Source organism: Saccostrea echinata, unplaced genomic scaffold (assembly GCF_033153115.1).
Source record: "Saccostrea echinata isolate AGI-Se365-2 ecotype Australia unplaced genomic scaffold, CSIRO_AGI_Sech_v1 ptg000047l, whole genome shotgun sequence".
NCBI lineage: Eukaryota > Metazoa > Mollusca > Bivalvia > Ostreida > Ostreidae > Saccostrea > Saccostrea echinata.
The window spans coordinates 16,318,365-16,339,419 of NW_026889796.1; the positions used below are offsets into that span (position 1 = coordinate 16,318,365).

General features: G+C 32.9%; 2 protein-coding genes across 3 annotated transcripts; one reads left to right on the forward strand and one right to left on the reverse strand.

Annotated features, from left to right (window-relative positions):
* Positions 1–428: 428 nt before the first annotated feature.
* On the reverse strand, positions 429–3,753 carry LOC133202403 (MORN repeat-containing protein 4-like). 2 transcript variants are annotated; one of them, XM_061338221.1, is made up of 4 exons: positions 3,652–3,714; positions 2,443–2,651; positions 1,043–1,152; positions 429–764 (listed from the first exon to the last, which is right to left on the reverse strand). In XM_061338221.1, the coding sequence occupies exons 2-4, from the start codon at positions 2,613–2,615 to the stop codon at positions 610–612; spliced, it is 438 nt and encodes a 145-aa protein (XP_061194205.1). In that variant the 5' UTR covers positions 2,616–2,651; positions 3,652–3,714; the 3' UTR covers positions 429–609. The 2 variants fall into 2 exon arrangements, with proteins under 2 accessions (XP_061194205.1, XP_061194204.1); XM_061338220.1 differs by having other exon boundaries at positions 430–764; positions 2,443–2,629; positions 3,641–3,753.
* Positions 3,709–16,942, forward strand: LOC133202402 (mushroom body large-type Kenyon cell-specific protein 1-like). The gene is made up of 7 exons (XM_061338219.1): positions 3,709–3,840; positions 8,505–8,573; positions 9,024–9,103; positions 11,013–11,073; positions 14,689–14,878; positions 15,107–15,311; positions 15,520–16,942. The coding sequence occupies exons 1-7, from the start codon at positions 3,747–3,749 to the stop codon at positions 16,774–16,776; spliced, it is 1,956 nt and encodes a 651-aa protein (XP_061194203.1). The 5' UTR covers positions 3,709–3,746; the 3' UTR covers positions 16,777–16,942.
* Positions 16,943–21,055: the final 4,113 nt, after the last annotated feature.

Sequence of the window (21,055 nt, forward strand, 5' to 3'; positions counted from 1 at the left end):
CCAGTACCTGAATTCTTAAAAAGAAATTTTGTTACAGGAAATGAGAGCGCTAAGTCTCTACTTTATTTTGATATATGAAATGGGACAGAGGGTGATAGTCAATTAATTGATATAAGGACAAGGCCATTTTATCCATAAAGTGAATCTAGCTCTTTATAATAGATTAGGATAACCATGTGATCAATTTTTACAATATTGTCAAATATACTAACATACTTTGATGTTTCTGATTGGGTCTATTCAACCCAATAATATATATACAGCTTTAAACTGATTAAGTACAAAAATCAATGTAATTAGTACATCAGCAGATAAAAGAAATACATGTAATCTTGAACTTCTTGATGAAGTTAGAATCATATGCAGAAGAATATCAAAGACTTGAAAAAATGCCAATGTACAAAATATATAACAATCAGTAAAAAACAAACAAACAAACAAACATGATATTATATAAAATATTAAAAGATTGTACAAGCTATGCATTGTCTAAAATATATGGTTCCTTTGTATTACATGTATTAACATGTATTAAATGATAAATATAAGTAATGAGGATCCTATAACAAGTATACAATTAACAATCTATACAGGACAGGTGCTCCTAAATCAGGAGAATCTTTGATGTGACTTGGCCTGTTCAGAAGCTTGTCTGGCCCTTTGGATGGCCCCTGCACATTTCTCCCTTTTCATAAGTTTGTTTCCCTCAAAGTATCCCTCATTCCTTGGGAGCCCATGACTCTGGTCAGCAAATGTCACCAGCCCTGCAAAGAGTCATAAAGTCCCTAGTCTTATCAATTCTGATACGAAGTTGTGTGCAAAAATATCAATCCCCCTAGCTTTTTTAAGGAAATTTATATCCCTTAAATTAACTCCTGATTAATACATTCCAGAATCCAGTATATCTGTTAAGTTCACAATATATTTTAAAGCTACAGGGAATGAAAATCGCTTCACTGTAAGTGTCAATTCATTATCAGAGTGTTCGCTATAAGCATGTTTTACTGTATTTATTTATAATCCACAAAGAAATTAAACTCACCATATCCACAGATCTGTCCACTCTTAAATTGTCCTTCATACTTCATTCCATCAGATCGTGTAAAAATGCCATAACCGTTGAACTTTCCATTTTGAAATTCACCCTCATACCTTCAAAAATAAAGAATTCATTTTAAATACTGATCATTTATAACTGCCAGAGTGAATTTATGAAGTTTGTAATACTGGTTACATTAAGAACAAATACAGAAGTTGGATTCCAAAAATAGCTATTCCATAAATAGCTAGTCAACCACACAAATTTAGATTTAATTTCAATAGAACTCCATAAAGTTCAACATTGCTAAACAATTTAAGACTCATATATAATTCAGTAGGCCTACAGCACTTGGACGTCACCTGGGTATCGTTAGTTTCTCAATTTATGACCAACTCTGTCCCACATGGGACTTAAACTTAGAGACTCTGGTCATCCATGAAACATGAATTTTACAATTTAGATGACCCTTTGTTCTTTATCACACTGCATGATGGAAGTTTGTCTCCTACATGTACAATGTAGATGTTCAGAAGTAAAGTTTTCTTTTAAGATCATAATTGTGTATACCTTACAACGTACTTAACCCATTGATAACTTTTCAAGATAATCTTATATATAGTTCCATCAGATGTTCTTAGACAAAAAATCAGCATACTTTACTAAGGATTTTGATTAGATATCAAATGATGAAAATCCTTGTGTTATTTAAAGAAAAATTAACAGAAATATAGTTTTAGCTGGTATTTCCTCAAAATTTGTTTAATAGAAGAGATGGAAATCATCATTCTATTTAGGCATTATAAAAGTCACACAAAGGTCTTTTAGGAATTGGAACTTTTCAATTATACAGGAAATAAGAAAATAAAGTTCAAAACTACCAGTATGTTGTGTTTGTCCTTATAAATATATAATCATAATATAATGCTGATTAACTTAGCCCTTTATGCTTTAATCCTGAACCCCATTAGACAATTGAATTTTACAATTTCAGTAAAGAGTTAACTATTCATCAGTTCAGGTACCATGAAAATAATTTGTCTCCTGGATGTTCAGGCATAAAGAAAAATTGAAGTATTATTATGAATTTTCAATATATGACCACCATTTAGACTCTCCCAGGTGTATAAATCCTGATCTAGGGACTTGGATTTCACATTTTAGGTTGAGATTTGAGAACTAATATTTTTCATTATCATTATGTAAACAGTTTGCCTGCTGGATGCCTAAAAGTAAAGAAATTATACATTTATATGTATGTATGACCAATCTGAACCAACTCTTGGGCCTATTCTTGAACCCAGAAGACACAAAATTACACCATTTTTATGGAAGGATTATATAGCTCTTTAATACCAATGAAACAAAAACATTTGAAGATGTGATTTAAAATAAATATTTACCTGGATTTGTCTGAAAATATCATGACCCCAGTCCCTTGACAGAGACCATTATCAAAAATTCCGAAGTACTGAGAACTATCGGGGAACTTCATGACTCCGTAGCCATGACGTTGTCCCTCCTGCCAGTCACCTGAGTATTCACTGCCATCTGGATAGTGGTATGTTCCCTTCATATCTTTTGTGGATTCTTTTTTTCTTTTTTTGCTGTCCTAAAATAAATGTCATGATAATAGATTCTCTTTGCCAAAAATGAACACTTATACATGTATAAACATTTATAGTTAATCTGATTGTGTAACTTCAATTTAATCTTTACTTAGTATACAATATATTTTTAGTGGTACACAACAATTCTTCAAAAAGTCAGTCCAATCTATATTGGGATGGATGGAGGTACCCTCTTCCTCCCCCTTTCTCCATCTTTCATGCCTCTTTTTGCCTGTCTGATCTTGATCCTTCCTCCTCCTCTCCAAAGCAACCTCCCACCCCTTCTCCCATTTCTTCCAATCCAAAACACTCCCCCCCCCCACTTCTTCTACTCCTGTCATCCCCCTCTTACCATTTAACCCCCTCCTTCCCTTGATCCCCTCCCAATAAGGAGCTACAATTTAGACTATTCCCCCCTCAAGTACATCTGATGCACATCCATTATAACTCAATTATTCTGCATGATCGAGCCTCTCTCTCTCCCTATTAATCATATGCTAAAATTTTTCTGACATCAATTTTTAGATTAGAACGTAATCACCATCATGAAGTATGATAATTTTAATCCAGGTATATGTACTTATAAATCAAGACATATAGTAAATAATTAAATCTGTGTGTGTGTATTATATGTGTGTGTATTATATTATTTATGGAAGAGAGACAGCTCTTTATTATGAATATAAAAAAAAATCTACTCTGATAGATCTACATAATTTTATTGACTGAAAAAAACTGTGTGCTATATTACGTTTAATATACTTATAAATAAAACACCACACCCAATAATACTCAGCTTTAATAGGATTATTCCCTACATCATCGTGAACATGTACTTGTTTTATGTTTTCTAAATTTAGTCCAGGCGAAAGTGAAAGTAAGCAAAATTACTCACTGACAAATAGAGATGTTGCGGAAATTAGTCTGCCATGCTCATCAGAACATCTACTATTATTTTGATTTGATAACGCAAATTTACCAAATAAGGCACTGATATCTTACCTGAGGGTACCTGCTTTGGGTTTTCACCTGTGTACCAACTACGTCACAGCTGTGCTTCCCGAATGTGTACTACGTCACAGTATATACAATGAAACATGGTTGACTGTGGGAACTCAAGATGCAGCCAGGAACGACGGGCTTTTAGAAAAGAACTGCTGTCATGGAGCAAAAAAGTACCTATAGCAGTTGGTAAGTACCAATTAATTTATGAAAGAATTGTGGTAAAGGTATGAGACAAGGTAGGTTACCTTTAATTTACGGTAAATGGTAACGATTTCATTGTCAAAATTCAGGCTCCCAGGCTGTTCCATGTTGTAAGCACACCCCTTGTGTGTTAATAAATTTTATCAGTCGTTGTATTTTGATAAGATTTTATCTTTGTAAGACTATTTGAGATTTTTTTCATGCATTATACTTTTTGTATGTTATACAAATAATGAAATTTTAATTTAGTGTTTAATTAAACAGGTAAGCTCTCGATCGATCGTCACCCCAAATTCGGCTGATGATGGTGACGTTGACAATGAAAGCATTTATCTTGTTCGGAAGATTCATGGAAAATCTTCCTGCAAATGTTCTGAAAATCAGAAGTTTATTGATTTATTTTTTTCTTAAGATTTCCTTATTTTGTATATTTTAAATATCAACAGGTGATAATTTTTGTCGTATTTTATGACATCTTGATGTGACATTTTCAATTTCGGCTGTGGGGAATATTGATTTTTTTTCGTTGCTGTGGTGACTCTTGGCATTGAGTCTTATCCTTGTGTTCATATGTTAATACATTCTCAACAGGTCTGGATTCCAGTATTGATTAGACAGTGGTGACACTCAAAATATCTGCCCTCTTAAATGGCAGACTATATTTAATTTTTTTAAAGTGACTTAACATTTTTATTTTTTTTAAACTTCAAATCTAAGACTATAATAGTGCCTGGTTATGACATAACCTTGTAGTCATTGATCAGTCACAGAGGTGACACTCAAAATATCTGATTGAAGCTGACTCTTACTGCGATATTTAAAACCACCATGATACTGTTTTAATCAGGAATAAAAATAGATACTAATATTTTGGTGAACTTCCTTATTATTTTTTATTATTATTATTAATTCATTTGAGTACCGGGTAAGTCTGTGTATTCTAAGTTAACAGAACTTAATTAAGAAAATGATTATTTCATCTAAAAATTAAATTAGGATTTATTTAAAATTTTGGTATTATTTAGACCTGTTGATGTTTCTTTGCATCTTAAATTAAGGAATAATTAATTTGACCATAGACATTTAATGCAGATAGATTGAGCCATGTACATGTACATATATGGTTATAATGATTGATCATTTCTTTTTGTAAATTTATACTATATATAACAAGCTTATTTCCTTTTACACATATATTTGTGCATCATGCACAGAAAAATATTTAAAATGATTCTAATATTCGATAAGACTAAAGAGATTCTAATGGGTAAGAGAGATAACTTTTTTTATGCCTAACTTTCTAAAGAAAAGTGTTTTTATCCTCATCAATCTGTCTGTCTGTCTATCACACTTTCTTGTCATCTCTGAATTTGCCTTTTGTAAAGCTGAAAATATTTCATAAACTAACTTAATCTTGAAAAATTATACAAATTATTGTCGTTTTGTCACAGAAAATAATCTTTCCATAAAAATTCTTGTTGTAGTCTATGTGACGAGTTTCTCTAATTTGTAACTTGGCACTTATTCGGCAATAAAATAAACCATGTACCCTCATCAGTATCAATCCAAGTTCGCAAGGCATGTGGTTTTATTTCAATAGAATTTATTGTATTTGATTTGAACATCTAAGAAAGTGTCTCCAAAATAGAAGAATAAATGTTTCACCGAAAGGTTGGGTTTTGGTACTGATTTTAATATAAGAATCATAAAAAATATTGTAATGTTTACTGACCTTCGTGACGATCCTCACTTCAACTCTGCCATTTTGTTTGTTGCAAAGGAAAATACGCATTTGCAAAGGGATTTAGGCTGGACCCCTTGTAAAGGTAGCCTTTTCCATATGAGGGCAGGACATGTTGATATGCAGGGCTAAAATAAAATTATTGTCTGTTTGGAATTGCCTTCCACCTCATTGAAATGACGCCTCCAGAAAAAAAAAGTTTCTGAACAAAAATAATAAGATTTTTTTTCTTTAATCACTTCTTGGCCTGTTATTAGATGAGCCACCCAAATATTTAATTAGCACTGAATCTAAGCAATAACTGGGTTCTTGGTTGATGGGGGATACCTTTTACAAAAGTAAGAAAATAATGTGTTCATTGTCTATTGAGTTTTTTATCAACAGTTTTTAATATAACTTCAATTTTGAAAAAAAAAAAATTCAGTCCCTACTGGGCCTGAAATCCCTCAGGCAGCAATTCCAAACACTTTTTTAAGGTTGGACCAGGTATTTGATGGAGTTTTAGAATTTTTATTTGGTCCCAAAGATCCCCAGCAAATGTGGTTTAAAAATTAATCTTGCAGTTGTAACTCCTGCTCCACTTTAAGTAATAAGAAAAAAATATTTTGGATAAAATAGGCCTTAATTGTCATGTAGGTGTAAAGAAGATTGAAGTTTTGATCTCTGCTTAGGGTTCAGATAAGAGTGGTGATTCCATATGAAACCTTAATACATAGCTTAATTGTGACCTATATTTTACAGATTGATTATCAAGTTTAAGGTACATTATCCCTTGTTCACTCATATAAAATTTTGCTTTATTGCAAAATGGCCTTTTAACTTGAAAATTTTATGTAGGACTTAACTACTTAATAGCAGTTTATCTCAGTGAGCATTATCCCTCTTATTAGGGAGTCTATGAACCTTAAATTGTTGGAGAAGGTCATTTTCCAGTGGATGTAAGTCTATATAACTGTGACAGATTGTCTTACTTGGATGGCACATGCTTGCACATGCTCCAGATGCTGCATTATTGATTAGCTCACCACAGTGAAGTTGGGGGGAGCTTATGTGATACCCTCAGCGTCGGCGTCCCAGCTTAAGAGGGCTGGGTGGTCGTGGCCATTTTTAGACTATATTGATCTCCTTTAGAAGAAGAGCTCCATATACAGATATACAAAAATGATAAAATTTTAAAACTAAAATGTATGAATTTTTTCTTTGCCAAATGATAGTTGACAGCTTAAGATATCATATCTAAAAAAAATAAGTTATATCTGATGGTTAATTTGTTGACTCCCCAGCCTCCTGAAAGTTTTTGGAGCAGTTTTCTTTTTAAGTACTTCTATGCCCTACATAAATCAGAGATGCATGGAAGATGCTTCTAGTGTGTTTCATTGTACCAGTCAAGGTTTCAGATGCTGCAATTTCAGCTAAGGAATGACCAGGTTAATGTTTTAGGAGCAGGTTAAAATTTTTGGTGCAGGTCTCATTTCCAATTAACTATAAGCCCTATGTTGACCAAATTTGCATGGACGATAATCTAAGGATGCACACTACCAGACTTGCTTTGGATGCTGGATCTGACCTACATTTTGCGGATGAGTGAACAGGTTAAAGTTTTTGATGCAGGTCTCATTTCCAAGTAACTATAAGCCCTATGTTGACCAAACTTGCATGGATGATACATCTAAGGATGCACACTATCAGGCTTGCTTCGGATGCTGGATCTGACCTATTTTTTCTGGATGAGTGAACAGGTTAAAGATTTTGGTGCAGGTCTCATTTTTAAGTAACTATAAGCCCTATGTTGACCAAACTTGCATGGATGATACATCTAAGAATGCACACTACCAGGCTTATTCTCTATTGAGAAGTTGATGGCTCGTTTTAATAGTTTAGGAACAGCAAGGCCAAGGTTTCCCAGGTGAGCATTGTGGTCCATGGGCCTTTTCTTTAAAATAACCATAACCTTAAGTCAGTAGTGCAAAAAATTACAACTGCCTTTTACAGTAGCTTATATTTATATTTCTTTAGTAAAAAATTGTTTACTTTTCGATTTTAATTAGAACAAAGTTTTAAGGCATCAAAACAATATTACTCTTTCATATAGATCAGTATATTTTAGTGACACGTACCTTATTTACATGAGATAGCTATTTGGTATTTAGAAGTGAGAGAAAAGAAGAAGGTATGGTTTTAGCTTTATTGTGCCCTAAAAATTTAATGTTTTCAAAAAGTTTTGAAACTGGCTTAAATATTAGTTGAGTATATGACTGTAATAAATCAGGAAACAATATAGCATGATGGAGTACCATTCTGGATATATGACGTCATTAATTTGACGCATTTCTCTATTTTAAACAGAAAGAGCCTCAAAATGACCCATTTCAAGGGTTATTTACCTTAAGAAAATAGTGTCCACAGCCGTCGCCCACGTTAATTTTTAGATATGTTGTGTAAAATTCTTTGAAAAATCACATATCTCAAAATCTTTGTGGGCGATGCCTGTGGACAATATTATCTGAAAGAAAATTCCATTGAAAATTGGTGTCTTCTGCAACTTTTTAAGAAAATACGGGAAAACGCACAAGTTTATGACGTCACAATTAGCATTTGGAAGGTCATGTGAGAAAAAAGATTTGTATGATCTTTCTGCATGGAATTTCAATAATTCAAAAAGCATGAGTTTTAATTTTTTACATCACTTTTATTTTAAAGAAAAATACAGGGCAAGATTTGTATTGAAACCGTACCTTGTTCTTTCCACAAGCTGTGGCTATTGTTATATATAATCCTTAATATTATAATTATATGTGAGTATATTATTATTTTCACGAGCAGACTAGCGTAATTATGTGAAAATAAAGTTCTCACAAATGAACAATGATTTACAGTAGCTGTTTAACATACTTATCTGTTCTAACAGGGCTGGAAAGAATTGCAGAAGAGTTTGGTGGAAAAAAGAACATTACAGAACTTTTGTTACCATTTAATTGTAAGATATTTGCTCTGAATCAGTTTGATTTTGCACCAATCCATAAAGAACAAGAAATGAATATTTTACATGAGTATAGGCTGAAAATATAAATTGAAATTTCTTTTGTGTGATTTTTGAATTTCAGTGCTTTTGAACCTAACAATGTTATTTTATTTTCATTTATAACGAAAATGAATCAAGGCAGTAAACGTCTACAGAATGAGTTAGTTTTTGTTTTTTTCCTGCTTTTTTCCATAGTGATATTGTATAGGACATGTGAAACATAACTGTATCATTTGTATGGTTATTTGGAAATCTGCAATTGTCACCAAAATTTATAACGTAAAAGATATGAGGCAATGCTCTTGAAAGGTGTTACCGGGCATTCAATTTTCATTTTTTAAGATCCTGATTTGATCATGGCATAAATAAATCATCAGTCTGTAAATTGCTTTTAACTTTACCTAGGTCTAGAGGCTGGAATAACACAGGACTGGAAGCAGGAGCAGACATGTTTCTTCTGTGAATCTCGCCTACAGAACCTCTTTGTGAGCAGATAAATTTGAATTTTACATTTATGTATTATATTTCAGTAAGACCAGTTTATTTACTTTCAGATTCTTAAGTAATAATATTTTATAGTGTTGAGCATCAAGTGATCATACCATAGCACTCTGTCACTTTGACCAAGTGCCTCCACTAGACTAAAAAAAGGCATTTTCAATAAAACTTTGACCAAATACTTCCTTACAATAAGAAATTATATAATTTATAATGAACAAGATGAAAAAGAATTAAATTTGTGATTTACAATTAGGTGTAACAAAGAATTGTCAGGAAGCAATTATTTATGACATTTATGGCATATTGTAATGCACATGTCTAATATAAATTCTTTTTCTTCTCTCATTCAAAAGTTATAAGTAATATTAAAATTTTTGATAATTAGGTTAAACTTCAAGACAAAGGTCATGGAGTTAAAAATCATAGTACATTTGGAAATCTCTTGTCACAGTTAATGCACATGTCAATTATGAATGCCCTATCTTCTCTCCCTCAGAAGTTATCAGCAATGATAAAATTTTTGAAAATTTGGTCAAACTTGAAGGTCAAGGTCACTGGGTTAGATATCATAGCACATTGGGAAATGTCACAGGTAATGCACTTGTCAAATATGAACACTCTATCTTCTCTCATTCAAAAGTTATCACCAATGTTAAAATTTTTGAAAATTAGGTTAAACTTTAAGGTCAAGGTCAGGGGTCAAACATCATAGCATGTTTGGAAACATCACAGGTAATGCACATGTCAAAATATGAATACCTTATCTTTTCTTATTCAAAAGTTATAATCAATGTTATTTTTTTTGAAAATTAGGTTAAACTTCAAAGTCAAGGTCACAGGGTAAAAAATCAGAGTATATTTTGAAGGGTTTTGTCTCAGGTAAAGTACACATGAAATTTGAATGCCCTTTCTCTTCTCATTCAAAATGTATGAACAATGTAAAAGTTAAGTTAAAATTTTTGAAAATTTGGTGAAACTTCAAGGTCAGGGTCACAGGATCAAAAATCATAGCATGTTTGAAAATGTCTTGACTCGGGTAATGCACTTGTCAAAAATGAATATCCTACCTTCTCTCATTCAAAAGTTATAATCAATGTTAGAATTTTTGAAAATTAGGTCAAACTTCAAGGTCAGGAGTCAAAAGTCAAAGTATATTTGGAAAGGTCTTGTCACAGGTAATGTACCTGTGAAATATGAAAGCCTAAGCTTTTCTCATTCAAAAGTTATGACTTAGGTTAAAGTTTTTTTGACAAAATGACAGATGAATGAGATTTAATGTCCCCTTGCTTTCATCAAAGTATACAATCAAGGGGTATCTTTAATTCTGTCCCTGTGATTGATGTCATTTGTTTTTACATGTATGTAGTAAAACAGAATAATTTCTTTTGATCACTAGAATCTAAAATAAAAAAAACAATGGGGCGAAACACTTTGAGAGAAGCAGAATTGGATGAGAATCTAAGATTTAATTTATCTGGCCTAATGAGTTGTAAATTCTTGCAATGTCACAGTAATGTGTTCCTCCCAGCAGAACAACTGATCAACTCCAATATGAATATAGATAATAAATAACAAGTTTAAAAAGTAATTTAGGCCTTTTTGGCTTGACAGGATTTGATCATATGACTCCAAGTTTATTTACCAGAGAACTTCTATAGCTTATAAATAATTTCTTAATTAATAAAAGAAAATATATATATATACTCTTAAACTTCTCATGCATCTAAATATTAAAAGCAAAAAAAAAGAGGGTCAACTGCATGAATTTATTGAATGCAACAAGTTCTTCTTTGGTTAAAGAGTGTAACTTTTAGTTGTCTTAGCAGGTTTGAAATGGAAAAATACTGAAATTTGGTTTGTCTGACATGTTACACCAAATTTTATGTATTGTAGGAGGCAGTATCCCAGCTTATGAAAGAGGCAAAAGATGGCAAAAGTCTACAAGATAATCCAGGTAAGTTAGACTTTCAGGACTAGAGTTTGACATCGATACTCTCTATCAGTACCAAACCAAATAGTTGCTTCAAAGTATCCAGAAAATACTGTTTCAGTTCATACTGGTACCAATATCAGTATCAGTATTTAATCCCCTTCTTTATTTGATTTAATTCAAGGAGACTGAATTTTTTCAAAGATGTGTTGTATGTTATCTGTTAGGTTATGCTGATTAATGAAATGAGGCAGACTGGACCTTACTTTAATAAATGCCAATTACTATTTTCAATAAAGTGTACATTGGAATTGTTTATTCTGTTTTGCTTTCAGAAACAATTACTTATTTTGTATAAATCAAGAACTAGAATGCTAAAAAGTGAAAATGATTACCCCCTTCTGCACTATACACTGTATAGTGTTGTCTATTAGTTTTATGAAACATTGGACTGGGCAACCTCGAGAAGCTGTTTCTGTCAATCTTATTGCTGTTTGTGAATCCAATTAAATTGTACATCATTGTTTTTTTCTAAATTTGTAGATTTCTTATTTAAAGAAATTATTGATATATTGAGGTATCATTAAAAAGCACAGTATCATTTCAAAAATAGCAGTATAGTATCATACCATTTCATCTTTAACAGTATCCAACCCTCAAAAATAGCAGTATAGTATCATACCATTTCATCTTTAACAGTATCCAACCCTATTTAGGACACAGATTTGGGGTTTATGAATAAAAAAGTCAACATTACTATCATTATTAGCTCTTCTGAGCCAAAGGCTCAAAGAACTAATGTTATGGCCATTTGTGTGGTGTGCGTCAAGTTTTTGGAATGTGGGCCATATCTCAAGAACTCATTGGCCAATTTTTGTCAAATTTTTCACAGAGTATCCTTGGCACAAGGGCTTTCATTTAAATTAAAAATATGAATTTGACCCTTAAACTAGGGGAGATAATTAGGGAAATTAAAAATGAAAGTAGTGGTTGCTAAAACTCTTCTTCTCAAGAAGCACTGGGTAAATTATCACCAAACTTATGCATAAGGATGAGGATATATAGAGATTAAAAATTGTTCAAGGCATCACCCAAGGGCAAAGTGTGTGGTCTCAAGGTCACTGCAAATTTGACCTAAAATTATGTTTTGTTAAAACTTTGATATTTTGCCCACTTTAAGGACTAGGATTATCAAATCTTGTCAGTTGATGTATCTTAGGACCTCATATCATGTTGACTTAAAAGTAGGTCACAGTGGCCTATATTTTGAATTTTGCAGCTATTCATTTTCAAATTGATTTGGTGCATATCTTAGACACATTGAAGCCTATGATCATCAAAACTTGTTAGTTACTGCATCAAAAGACCATAAAATTCGTCTACTAAAATGTAGGTCACTGTGATCTACTTTCGGAATTTTTTATGGCTAATCATTTTCATAAGATTTTAGTTCATTATTTCGGATACCAAGAGGTTTAGAATCATCAAACTGTGGAAGTTGATGCATCTTGAGGCTTTGAAACATACAGTATTTATGAAAAAGTAGGTCACAGTAACTTACTTTTGAATTTTGCAGGTTGCAGGTATTTATTTTCAAACTGTTTTATATGCATATATATTTTGGACACTTGGAAACATAGGACCTACAAACCTTGTCAGTTGATGCATCCTAAGGCCTCAAACCTATCAACCAAATAGTAGGTCATAGCTGCCTACTTTTGGAATTTAATGGTATATTTAAATATTTCAGATACTAATTGGCTCAGAATCATCAAACTTTGTCAGTTGATGCATCTTGAGTCCTCTGAGTGTGTCAACCAAAAAGAAGGTCACATTGACCTACTTTTGGAATTTCATGGCTGTATTTAAATATTTCAGATATTAATTGGCTAAGAGTCATCAAACTTAGTTGATACATCTTGGGTCCTTGGTGTGTCAACCAAAAAGTAGGTCACCATAACCTACTTTTGGAATTTCAGAGTTGTATCTTAATATTCAGGGTGCTAAGAAGCAAGAAATCATCAAACTTTGTCAGTTTATGTATCTTGGGTCCTTGTAGTATTTTAACCAAAAAGTAGGTTACCATGACCAATTTTTGGAATTTTACACTTTTATTTCAATATTTAGGATAATAAGAGGCTTTATATCATCAAATTCTGTCAGTTAATGCATCTTAGGTCAATGGACTGTGTTAACTAGAAGGTAGGTTATAGTGACCAACTTTTGGAATTTCATAGTTGTATCCCAGTATTAAGGGTACCTTGAGGCTTATTATCATCAAACTTTGTAAGTTGACTCACTTGGGTTCTTGTATTATGACAACCAAAAAGTAAGTCACTGTGACCTGCTATATCTGAATATTTCAACTAATAAGAGGCTTAGAATCATAAAATATTGTCAATGGATGCATCTTGGGTCTGTGGAGTATATTAATCAAAATCAGGTCATGGTGAACTACTTTTGGAATTTCATAGCTATAACAGTATCTAAATATTTCAGATAATAAGAGGCTTAGAATGATCATATTTTGTCAGTTGATGCATCTTGGGTTCTTGGAGTATTTCAACCAAAAATTAGGTCCTTATGACCTATTTTTGGAAATTCACATTTTCATCTCAATGTTTAGGATAATAAGAGGCTTAAAATCATCAAATTTTGTCAGTCAATGCATCTTAGGTCAATTGAGTGATAATAAGAGGCTTAGAATCATCAAACTTCAAAACATCATGGTGACCTACTTTTGGAATTTACGTTAAATCTAAATATTTAGGATAGTAAGTGGTCTAGAATGGAAGTGATAGGGTTGTACAATTTATTAGATCGATTTAGGCCCTTAATTGGGCTTCTTGTTCTTTTCATCGTTACGTCACCAGAGTCTCTCATGTGACCTATTACTATCTGTTTTCATCTGTCATCCTGTGTCATTTGTAAACTTTTGAACATTTTCAGCTTCTTTTCTGGAATGGCTGAACCAATTTCAACCAATTTTAGCATAAAGCATCTATGGGTAAAGGGGAAAAAATATGAATATCATGGTCCCTATCCCCCCAGGGTCTGAGGGATGAGGCTAAAACAATAAAAAATTATTACAATCTTTAAAAATCTTGTTCTTTACTCATGGACATCAAGCGGTCAAACCTTTAACATGAGTGTAATAAGCTTTGAGTCCTCTACCAATTTAAAGTACCGGTAATGAAATTCCTGGCTCCAGAATTACAGTGGGGCTCTGTTGATCATATAGTGAAAATGAACAGATTCTTTGAAAAACTTCTCTACCCCTGTGTATGAAGCAAACTAAGTGCATGATTTTGATGAGCAAGGATGCATCTTCCAAAATTCTGAAATTCATGGCCCTTGGGCCATAATTCATTTATAAAAGAAAAGACAGAGTTCATCATGATTTGATCATTTCTAAGTGTTTTAGAAAAGGTTTCTACAGCAATTTTTAATTGAAAATCTGTGTTTACAATCTACAGATGTCTTCTACATCAATTACCAAAGATTTGTTAAATTCTGAGACATATATTTATTCCAAGATAAAATTAAACCCCGTTTATGACAAGGTGTATGTACAAACTGTACATTGTACATGATTGTATACTGTGTTAACAATTTTACAATATTTTTTTTTCTTTTTAGGCTTTAGGTATCTTCAAGAGTTACTCCCTTACTGCCCCCAGTTCTATACAGACAGTGTGGGGAGAGAGCTACTGGCAGAACTTAGATCCACCACTACTCAGTCTTTGGATAACACTGAGACAGAGACAGCAGGCAGTAATGCACAGGACCCCATAGAACTGAAAATACCTCATATTGTGGCCCCCACTTGGTAATAACTCATTCATCATTAGTTATTCTTGTTACTTTAATAAATGAAAAGATTTGCAACTTTTCTGAATTGGACCTCAAATTTGACATTTGAAATGCTGCTATGATCAAATTTGACATTAAAATGCTGCTATATACATCTGTTATTGTCAAAACTGTAAATTCTTGTTAAATATTCTTTGGGCTATCAGAGGTTCATACAGATGTTAATGGTCATGTGATTTGATAGTTCTAGTATACCCAAGAAGAGAGAGTCAACAAACACCAATTGTAAGAAATCCTACACAGACGAGGAGCTGCTGGCTGCTGTGTCAGAGATTCAGAGTGGAAAACTCGGAACACGACGAGCATCTGTTTTGTATGGAATTCCAAGATCAACACTCCGCAACAAAATTTTCAAGATGGGAGTTGATAAACAGGACTCAGCAATTCATGTAAGTACTTGTAAATCAATTTCTGAACATGTTTTACCAAAACATATTAGGGATATGCTGTAAAAAAAAAAAGAAATGAAAGAGTAGTTAAAGGGACAGAAATTCAAAATTGAGTATAAACAGATTTTTCAAATAAAGATCAGTGAAATTAAAGCTACAGAGTATGTTAATTATTTTAATGATTAACTGTTATCTTATTCTCCTAAAGCAAGCTGAAGTGGAGGAACAAACAGAATTGACAGTGAAGTGGACAGATTTAATACCTGGGGCCAGCATAGCTTTACTGCCATTTCCTATGCCTTATGCTATAGACTGGGGAGCTGAATTAGAAAATCACTATGAATCGCAGGAGAAAAAACTGGAATATCTTCGTAAGAAGCATAATTTAAGTCGTAAAAAGGAGAACTTTCTTGCTCAACACTCTCATGAACTAAAACTTCCAATCTTGAGAACCATTATTAAAAAATTGGCAGAGGAAAGAATAGAAATGGAGCGTAATGCTCTTAGAGTTCGTAAGCAAGAGGAGTTTAATGGGAAGAAAATATTGTCTCCAAGAATGTCTTCAAGAAATGGAAACTTGGATGTCTATTCCTCGGAGAGCTCATCAGATATTATTATACCGTCCTTTCAGCCAATGCACAATAAACTGGAGAGTAAGGTTGATAATCATTTCCAGAGTTCTCTAGATAAGATTGAAAATGCAGCTGTTGGAGAGACATTGAAAGACATTATTGTGAAGACAATCTCAGAGAAAGTTAAGTTCAAGTCTCAGGCTCTTTCCGAGTTATGCCAGGGTTTGGCCAGGAGCATGGAGTCTGATGACTTCTCTCAAGTCAACTCCCCGTCACCGGCCAAGAAAAGTCGCCATGAGGATGGAGACAAGAAAAAATCCATTGACAGTCCAACAAAGAAAACACGGCCAAAACGGGGTCAGTACAGAAAGTACAACAGCCAGTTGTTAATGGAGGCAGTTAAAGCAGTACAGAGAGGAGAGATGAGTGTACATCGAGCAGGGAGTTACTATGGAGTTCCCCATTCTACACTGGAGTACAAGGTCAAAGAGAGACATCTTCTAAGGCAGAAGAAAATCAAGGAGCAAAGAGAGCAGAGGGAGGCAGAACAAGGTCCAGTATCCAGCAACACAAAGAAGTCAACAGAACATAGCAAAACAAGCTCGGAGAAAAAGGAATCTAAAAAGCAGGATTCCAAAGAAGAAAAGGAAGGGAGTAAGAAGACAAGTGTAGGAGGCTCTGGATGGATAGCTCCCTATCTCCCAGGAGGACCTGGCCTTGCTAGTCTTGGGGGTCTGTACAACTCCTCTGGATTTGCACTTAATACTCCAGCATCAGAGCTCTTAAGAAAACTTCAACATAAGGTGCAGAGTAAAGGAGGCAGTGATCAGGAAAATTATGAACAACTTTTAAAGCCAGGGACTCTCTCAGATAGGTTTCTATATCTACATTAGGTGGAATCTACATGAATATTTCCTTTATTTTTTTTCTCCATCCATAGACTCAGAATGAAGAATTGAATGTTTGGGGACAAAATTTTGATGTAACAGTTGTATTGAGTTAGAAATGAATTTTTTTTTTCTTTAAGAACTTAATTAGACATGTAGCTACAATGTTTAAATATATTTATTTAAATTAAGTTTTTTTTCTGATCAGAATACTGGTCATAAAATCTGTATTTGATTGCATTCTTGATATTCTCATTGTGCAAGAAAGCAATCATTTAACTGTGAAAGATATATTATTTAAAACATAGTTTTACACGGAAACAAATAGTTGTTCCCAAAATATTTCTTTTTTAAAAAAATTCTTTAAAATCCTTGTAATGTAGGCACATGTACTAGCATTGCTAGATATTTCCAGTGTTGCTGTGCAACTTTGCTCAGGGGTACCTGTGTGTTTAAAAAAATTTAGATTTCTACATGTAAACATGAATAGGTACTTCATAAAAAGTGGGTAATGCCTCTAGTTACACATAGAGGTGCTTGATCACATTGTGCAGTGTTAATGGCAAATGAAGTTATATTTTATATTGTGATGGTGCTTTTTATTTTGCTGCAGATATACGTTTCTAGTCTTAAATATTTTGTATGCTGTTGTTTTGGGGATCAGTGATTCGTTCCTATTTGTTTGTGTGCTTGTTAATGTAATGATATATTAGGGATTAGTATATATAGCTACTCTTTTATGAAAAGCTTTTAGACTTAGTCAGTGATTGCTCAATTGAAAGTTATATTCACTTCATCCCTTTTATTTTCGTCAATATACACAGTAAAACTGTTTGACATGACTATTTATGCTTGCGGTGTAAAATTGGTATCATTCCCATTAAATATTCCCCCTTTTCTACCTCAAGAGTATGCTTTGTTAAGTGAAGAATGTAACATTTCTTTTTATTCTCTAAAACAACATAAATCTCTTATTTCAGAACAAATAATAATGATTTAGGATTTTTTTTTTTTTGATTCAAGCATATATATTTTTTTTACACTGAGCTCAGGTAATATGTCATTTAAGTTTAAATGATTGCTGCAATAGTTGTTACATTTAATTCGTGTATGTTTCACTCTCTGATGTTTGGTTCATGTATGAATGGGTGGGACTTATTTGCACAATTGATATTTTTGATAAGCGATTGGACACCACATATACATGTATTGTTTTTGCTAAGTGAATAATACCAAAATAGTGCATTGAGTACAAATTTTTAGGTTAAATCTGAAGAGCTTTGTGAATATTTTTCTGTCATATACTAGTATTAATAGTGAAAAAAAAATGATATGTAATCATTGACTTGATATGAAAAAGTGCAGCTGCAGTCTGCTAGCTTTTACCATAGTGCCACTTGTGCTTTGAGGTTTCAACGATTGCAGTACCATAGTTATAGTTGAGATGTATCATTTTTGTATGTTTCACATGGTGGAAAGAGCAGGACTAATTTGTACAACTAATATTTCTGATGAGAGATGGAAACCATTGTGTTAACTAAGTGAATTATTACCAAAAAATGAATTTGGGTTAACTAAAGTATACCTCCTGAATATTTGTCTACCCCCCCCCCCCCACACACACACACACAAATAGCAAATATCACTAGTAATTAAAATATTAGAAAAGTGATGCTTTTCATCAACCTTATTTGGAGACATGCAGCTGCAGTTTGCCATTAGGGAATCATTGTCAACTAAATGAGGCCCAAGATTGAAAAACATTAATCAGCACATTTACAGTCCAACCCCCCACCCCAACATTATAATGGCTCAATGTAAAGTTGAATAGTGGAGTGTTGTTTATATAAATGAATATAACTTGCAAAATGTGGTTCAGGGATCGACATTAACGGTTGTCCGATTGCCCGGGACAAGTAAATTCTCAGTTCGGGCAAGTGAAATTGTCGACGTACTTGTCCGATCGGGCAAGTAAATTTTTCTCATTCATTTTAATGCACATATTTAATTAGTTTACATTAATTTATGAATAAAACAATAAAATGAACAGTTAATTTCCGTCACACACCTGACTGACATTGTTTTTGCATTTGAAATTTCCTGGTAGTGTTTCTGGATTGTACCGTTCATTTAAAAATCGGATTCGTTATTTTCTTTTGTAGTAAATATGCTCTACGTCTAACAAGACTTTGTTAACTTCTTATTAGGAAATTAGATTATTTATTCATACACAGAGTATATTATATTAAGTACAGTGTAACACGATGTATCCTGATCAAGATAAGATGTATGTTTCGTAGCAACTATCTTCCTTAAGCATTGCTTCACAGTTATCTCTGAAAATCATGAATCACAAAAGGATCCTACTGAAAATAATTTTTAAAAATATGAATTTTATTAAAAGGAAAGGGAGGGTTATTCCTGCATGGCAGTGTGTGTCAACAGGTTAAATTTACAAGTACAGCGGTATACATTTATGTGCAAATGCAGCACCGAAATTTTTTCAGGTAGCTCAAGCCAAATTGACAGTAGTGAATTTGGTCACATTTTTTCTTATCATAACGTCTACAGAAATTAATTTTTTTCTTAAGTTCTTTCCTGATTTTGGGTAACCAAGCTTAGCATTCGGACAAGTCAAAGTCTTAGATCACTTGCCCGAAGGGCAAGTGAATCTGAAAGTTAATGTCTTTCCCTGTCGTTATGTGTATTTGTATTATTATTTTCAATTATTCTATACAAAAGAAAAGAATACAAGTGGGTGTTGTCTAATCACTAATCACAACCATTTTAATTGGGAAACCTTACCTGATTCTATTAGCAGCATGTCTGGAAGTATGGATTCGTAAGAGGTCATTCATTACAAATAAAGTCCACTCATTTTTCAATCACTTAAATCTTGAAGCATCTATCCTCAACATCGAAGAGGAAAATGAACAAGATCAAAGCATGTCACAATTATTACTGCAATTGTTGAAACTACATACATAAAACCAAAGAGGCACTGTCGTAATTGATTTATAAAAAGATACACAATTTTTGTAAAGAAAAGCCAAGCTTCTTCTTCAGTGCCTTTGAATTAAAATTCAAATATCTTTTGACTTGCTCTAACTTATTCAGTAAGAAATGGATACCAGATTTGTTTTATGTCTGCATGTAAGTGAAAGTCAATTATATTGTAATTTGCAAACAGCAACCAAATAATACAGTGATTGAAATTGATATTTTTGAATTTAATTGCTTGTCAGTCCATCGTGAAGGAATCATATTGGTTACACACAATTTCTTTACGGTCAACTTTACGAAAATTGTATTGTGTATGCCTTTGATGACATCACACACACCAGCAATTGATGTCAACTGGAGTAAGCAATTTCAATACATATATTTGGTGCAAGGAATGTTATTGACATTTTCAAGTTGTATAACTGACTGATTGTACAGCAAAGGCAATAATACAGAGGAAAATTGTATGTTTTATCCCATATTTGTGTCAGGTACAGTCAGTTTCTAGTAAACAACTCACAAATAGAATTGTATATGGTAGCAGCCATTTGTTGTTTTTTAAAAGTTCTTACTTTTCATTGCCCATTTCTAACCTTAACTTGCACAAGTTAACATTCATTAATTGCATTGTAGAAGAGAAAAAACTCTAAGTGGGATTTAATAGAAAATCTTGAGTAGCCATGTTTTTGTGTTTTACATCTTGATTTTTGTTTGATAGTCAGAAACTGGGAAATGTATTTTGTCCAAAGTTCGATCATGTTTTGTATCGAGAAGCCAAGAGGAACTTAGATTGGTGAATTCAATTCTGTTTTTCCAGTTGATGTGAACTAGTCAGATAATTGCTTTATTATTTATTCCTTATCGTACGTGGTGCAATATTTCTTTTTACTGTCATCCCTTTGTGACAACTTTTCTGTTGTTTTGATTTTTGTTGTTTTATTTTCACAGTCTTATACTTTTATTATCTTTTTTAAGTTGTATATGAATATTTAAGCTGTGTATGAGTGTATATTGAGGTACGGTATAAACAAGGAAAAGTCCAACTGTTTACTCTGTAAAGAATGTGTTCAGTTCTACTGTGTAATGTAGAAGAAACTTGTTACATAAATTCAAAATTTGCTCAGCCTGGTATTTGGTTTTGCCAGCAGAAATGAATGTTCTTACTTCTATCTTCAGATACATGTAGGGAGTGCATATTTTATCACATAACTCTTTTCCCCATATTGTGGGAGCCACTGTAAAACATGCATATATATACTCAACATATATGTAACAACTGTAT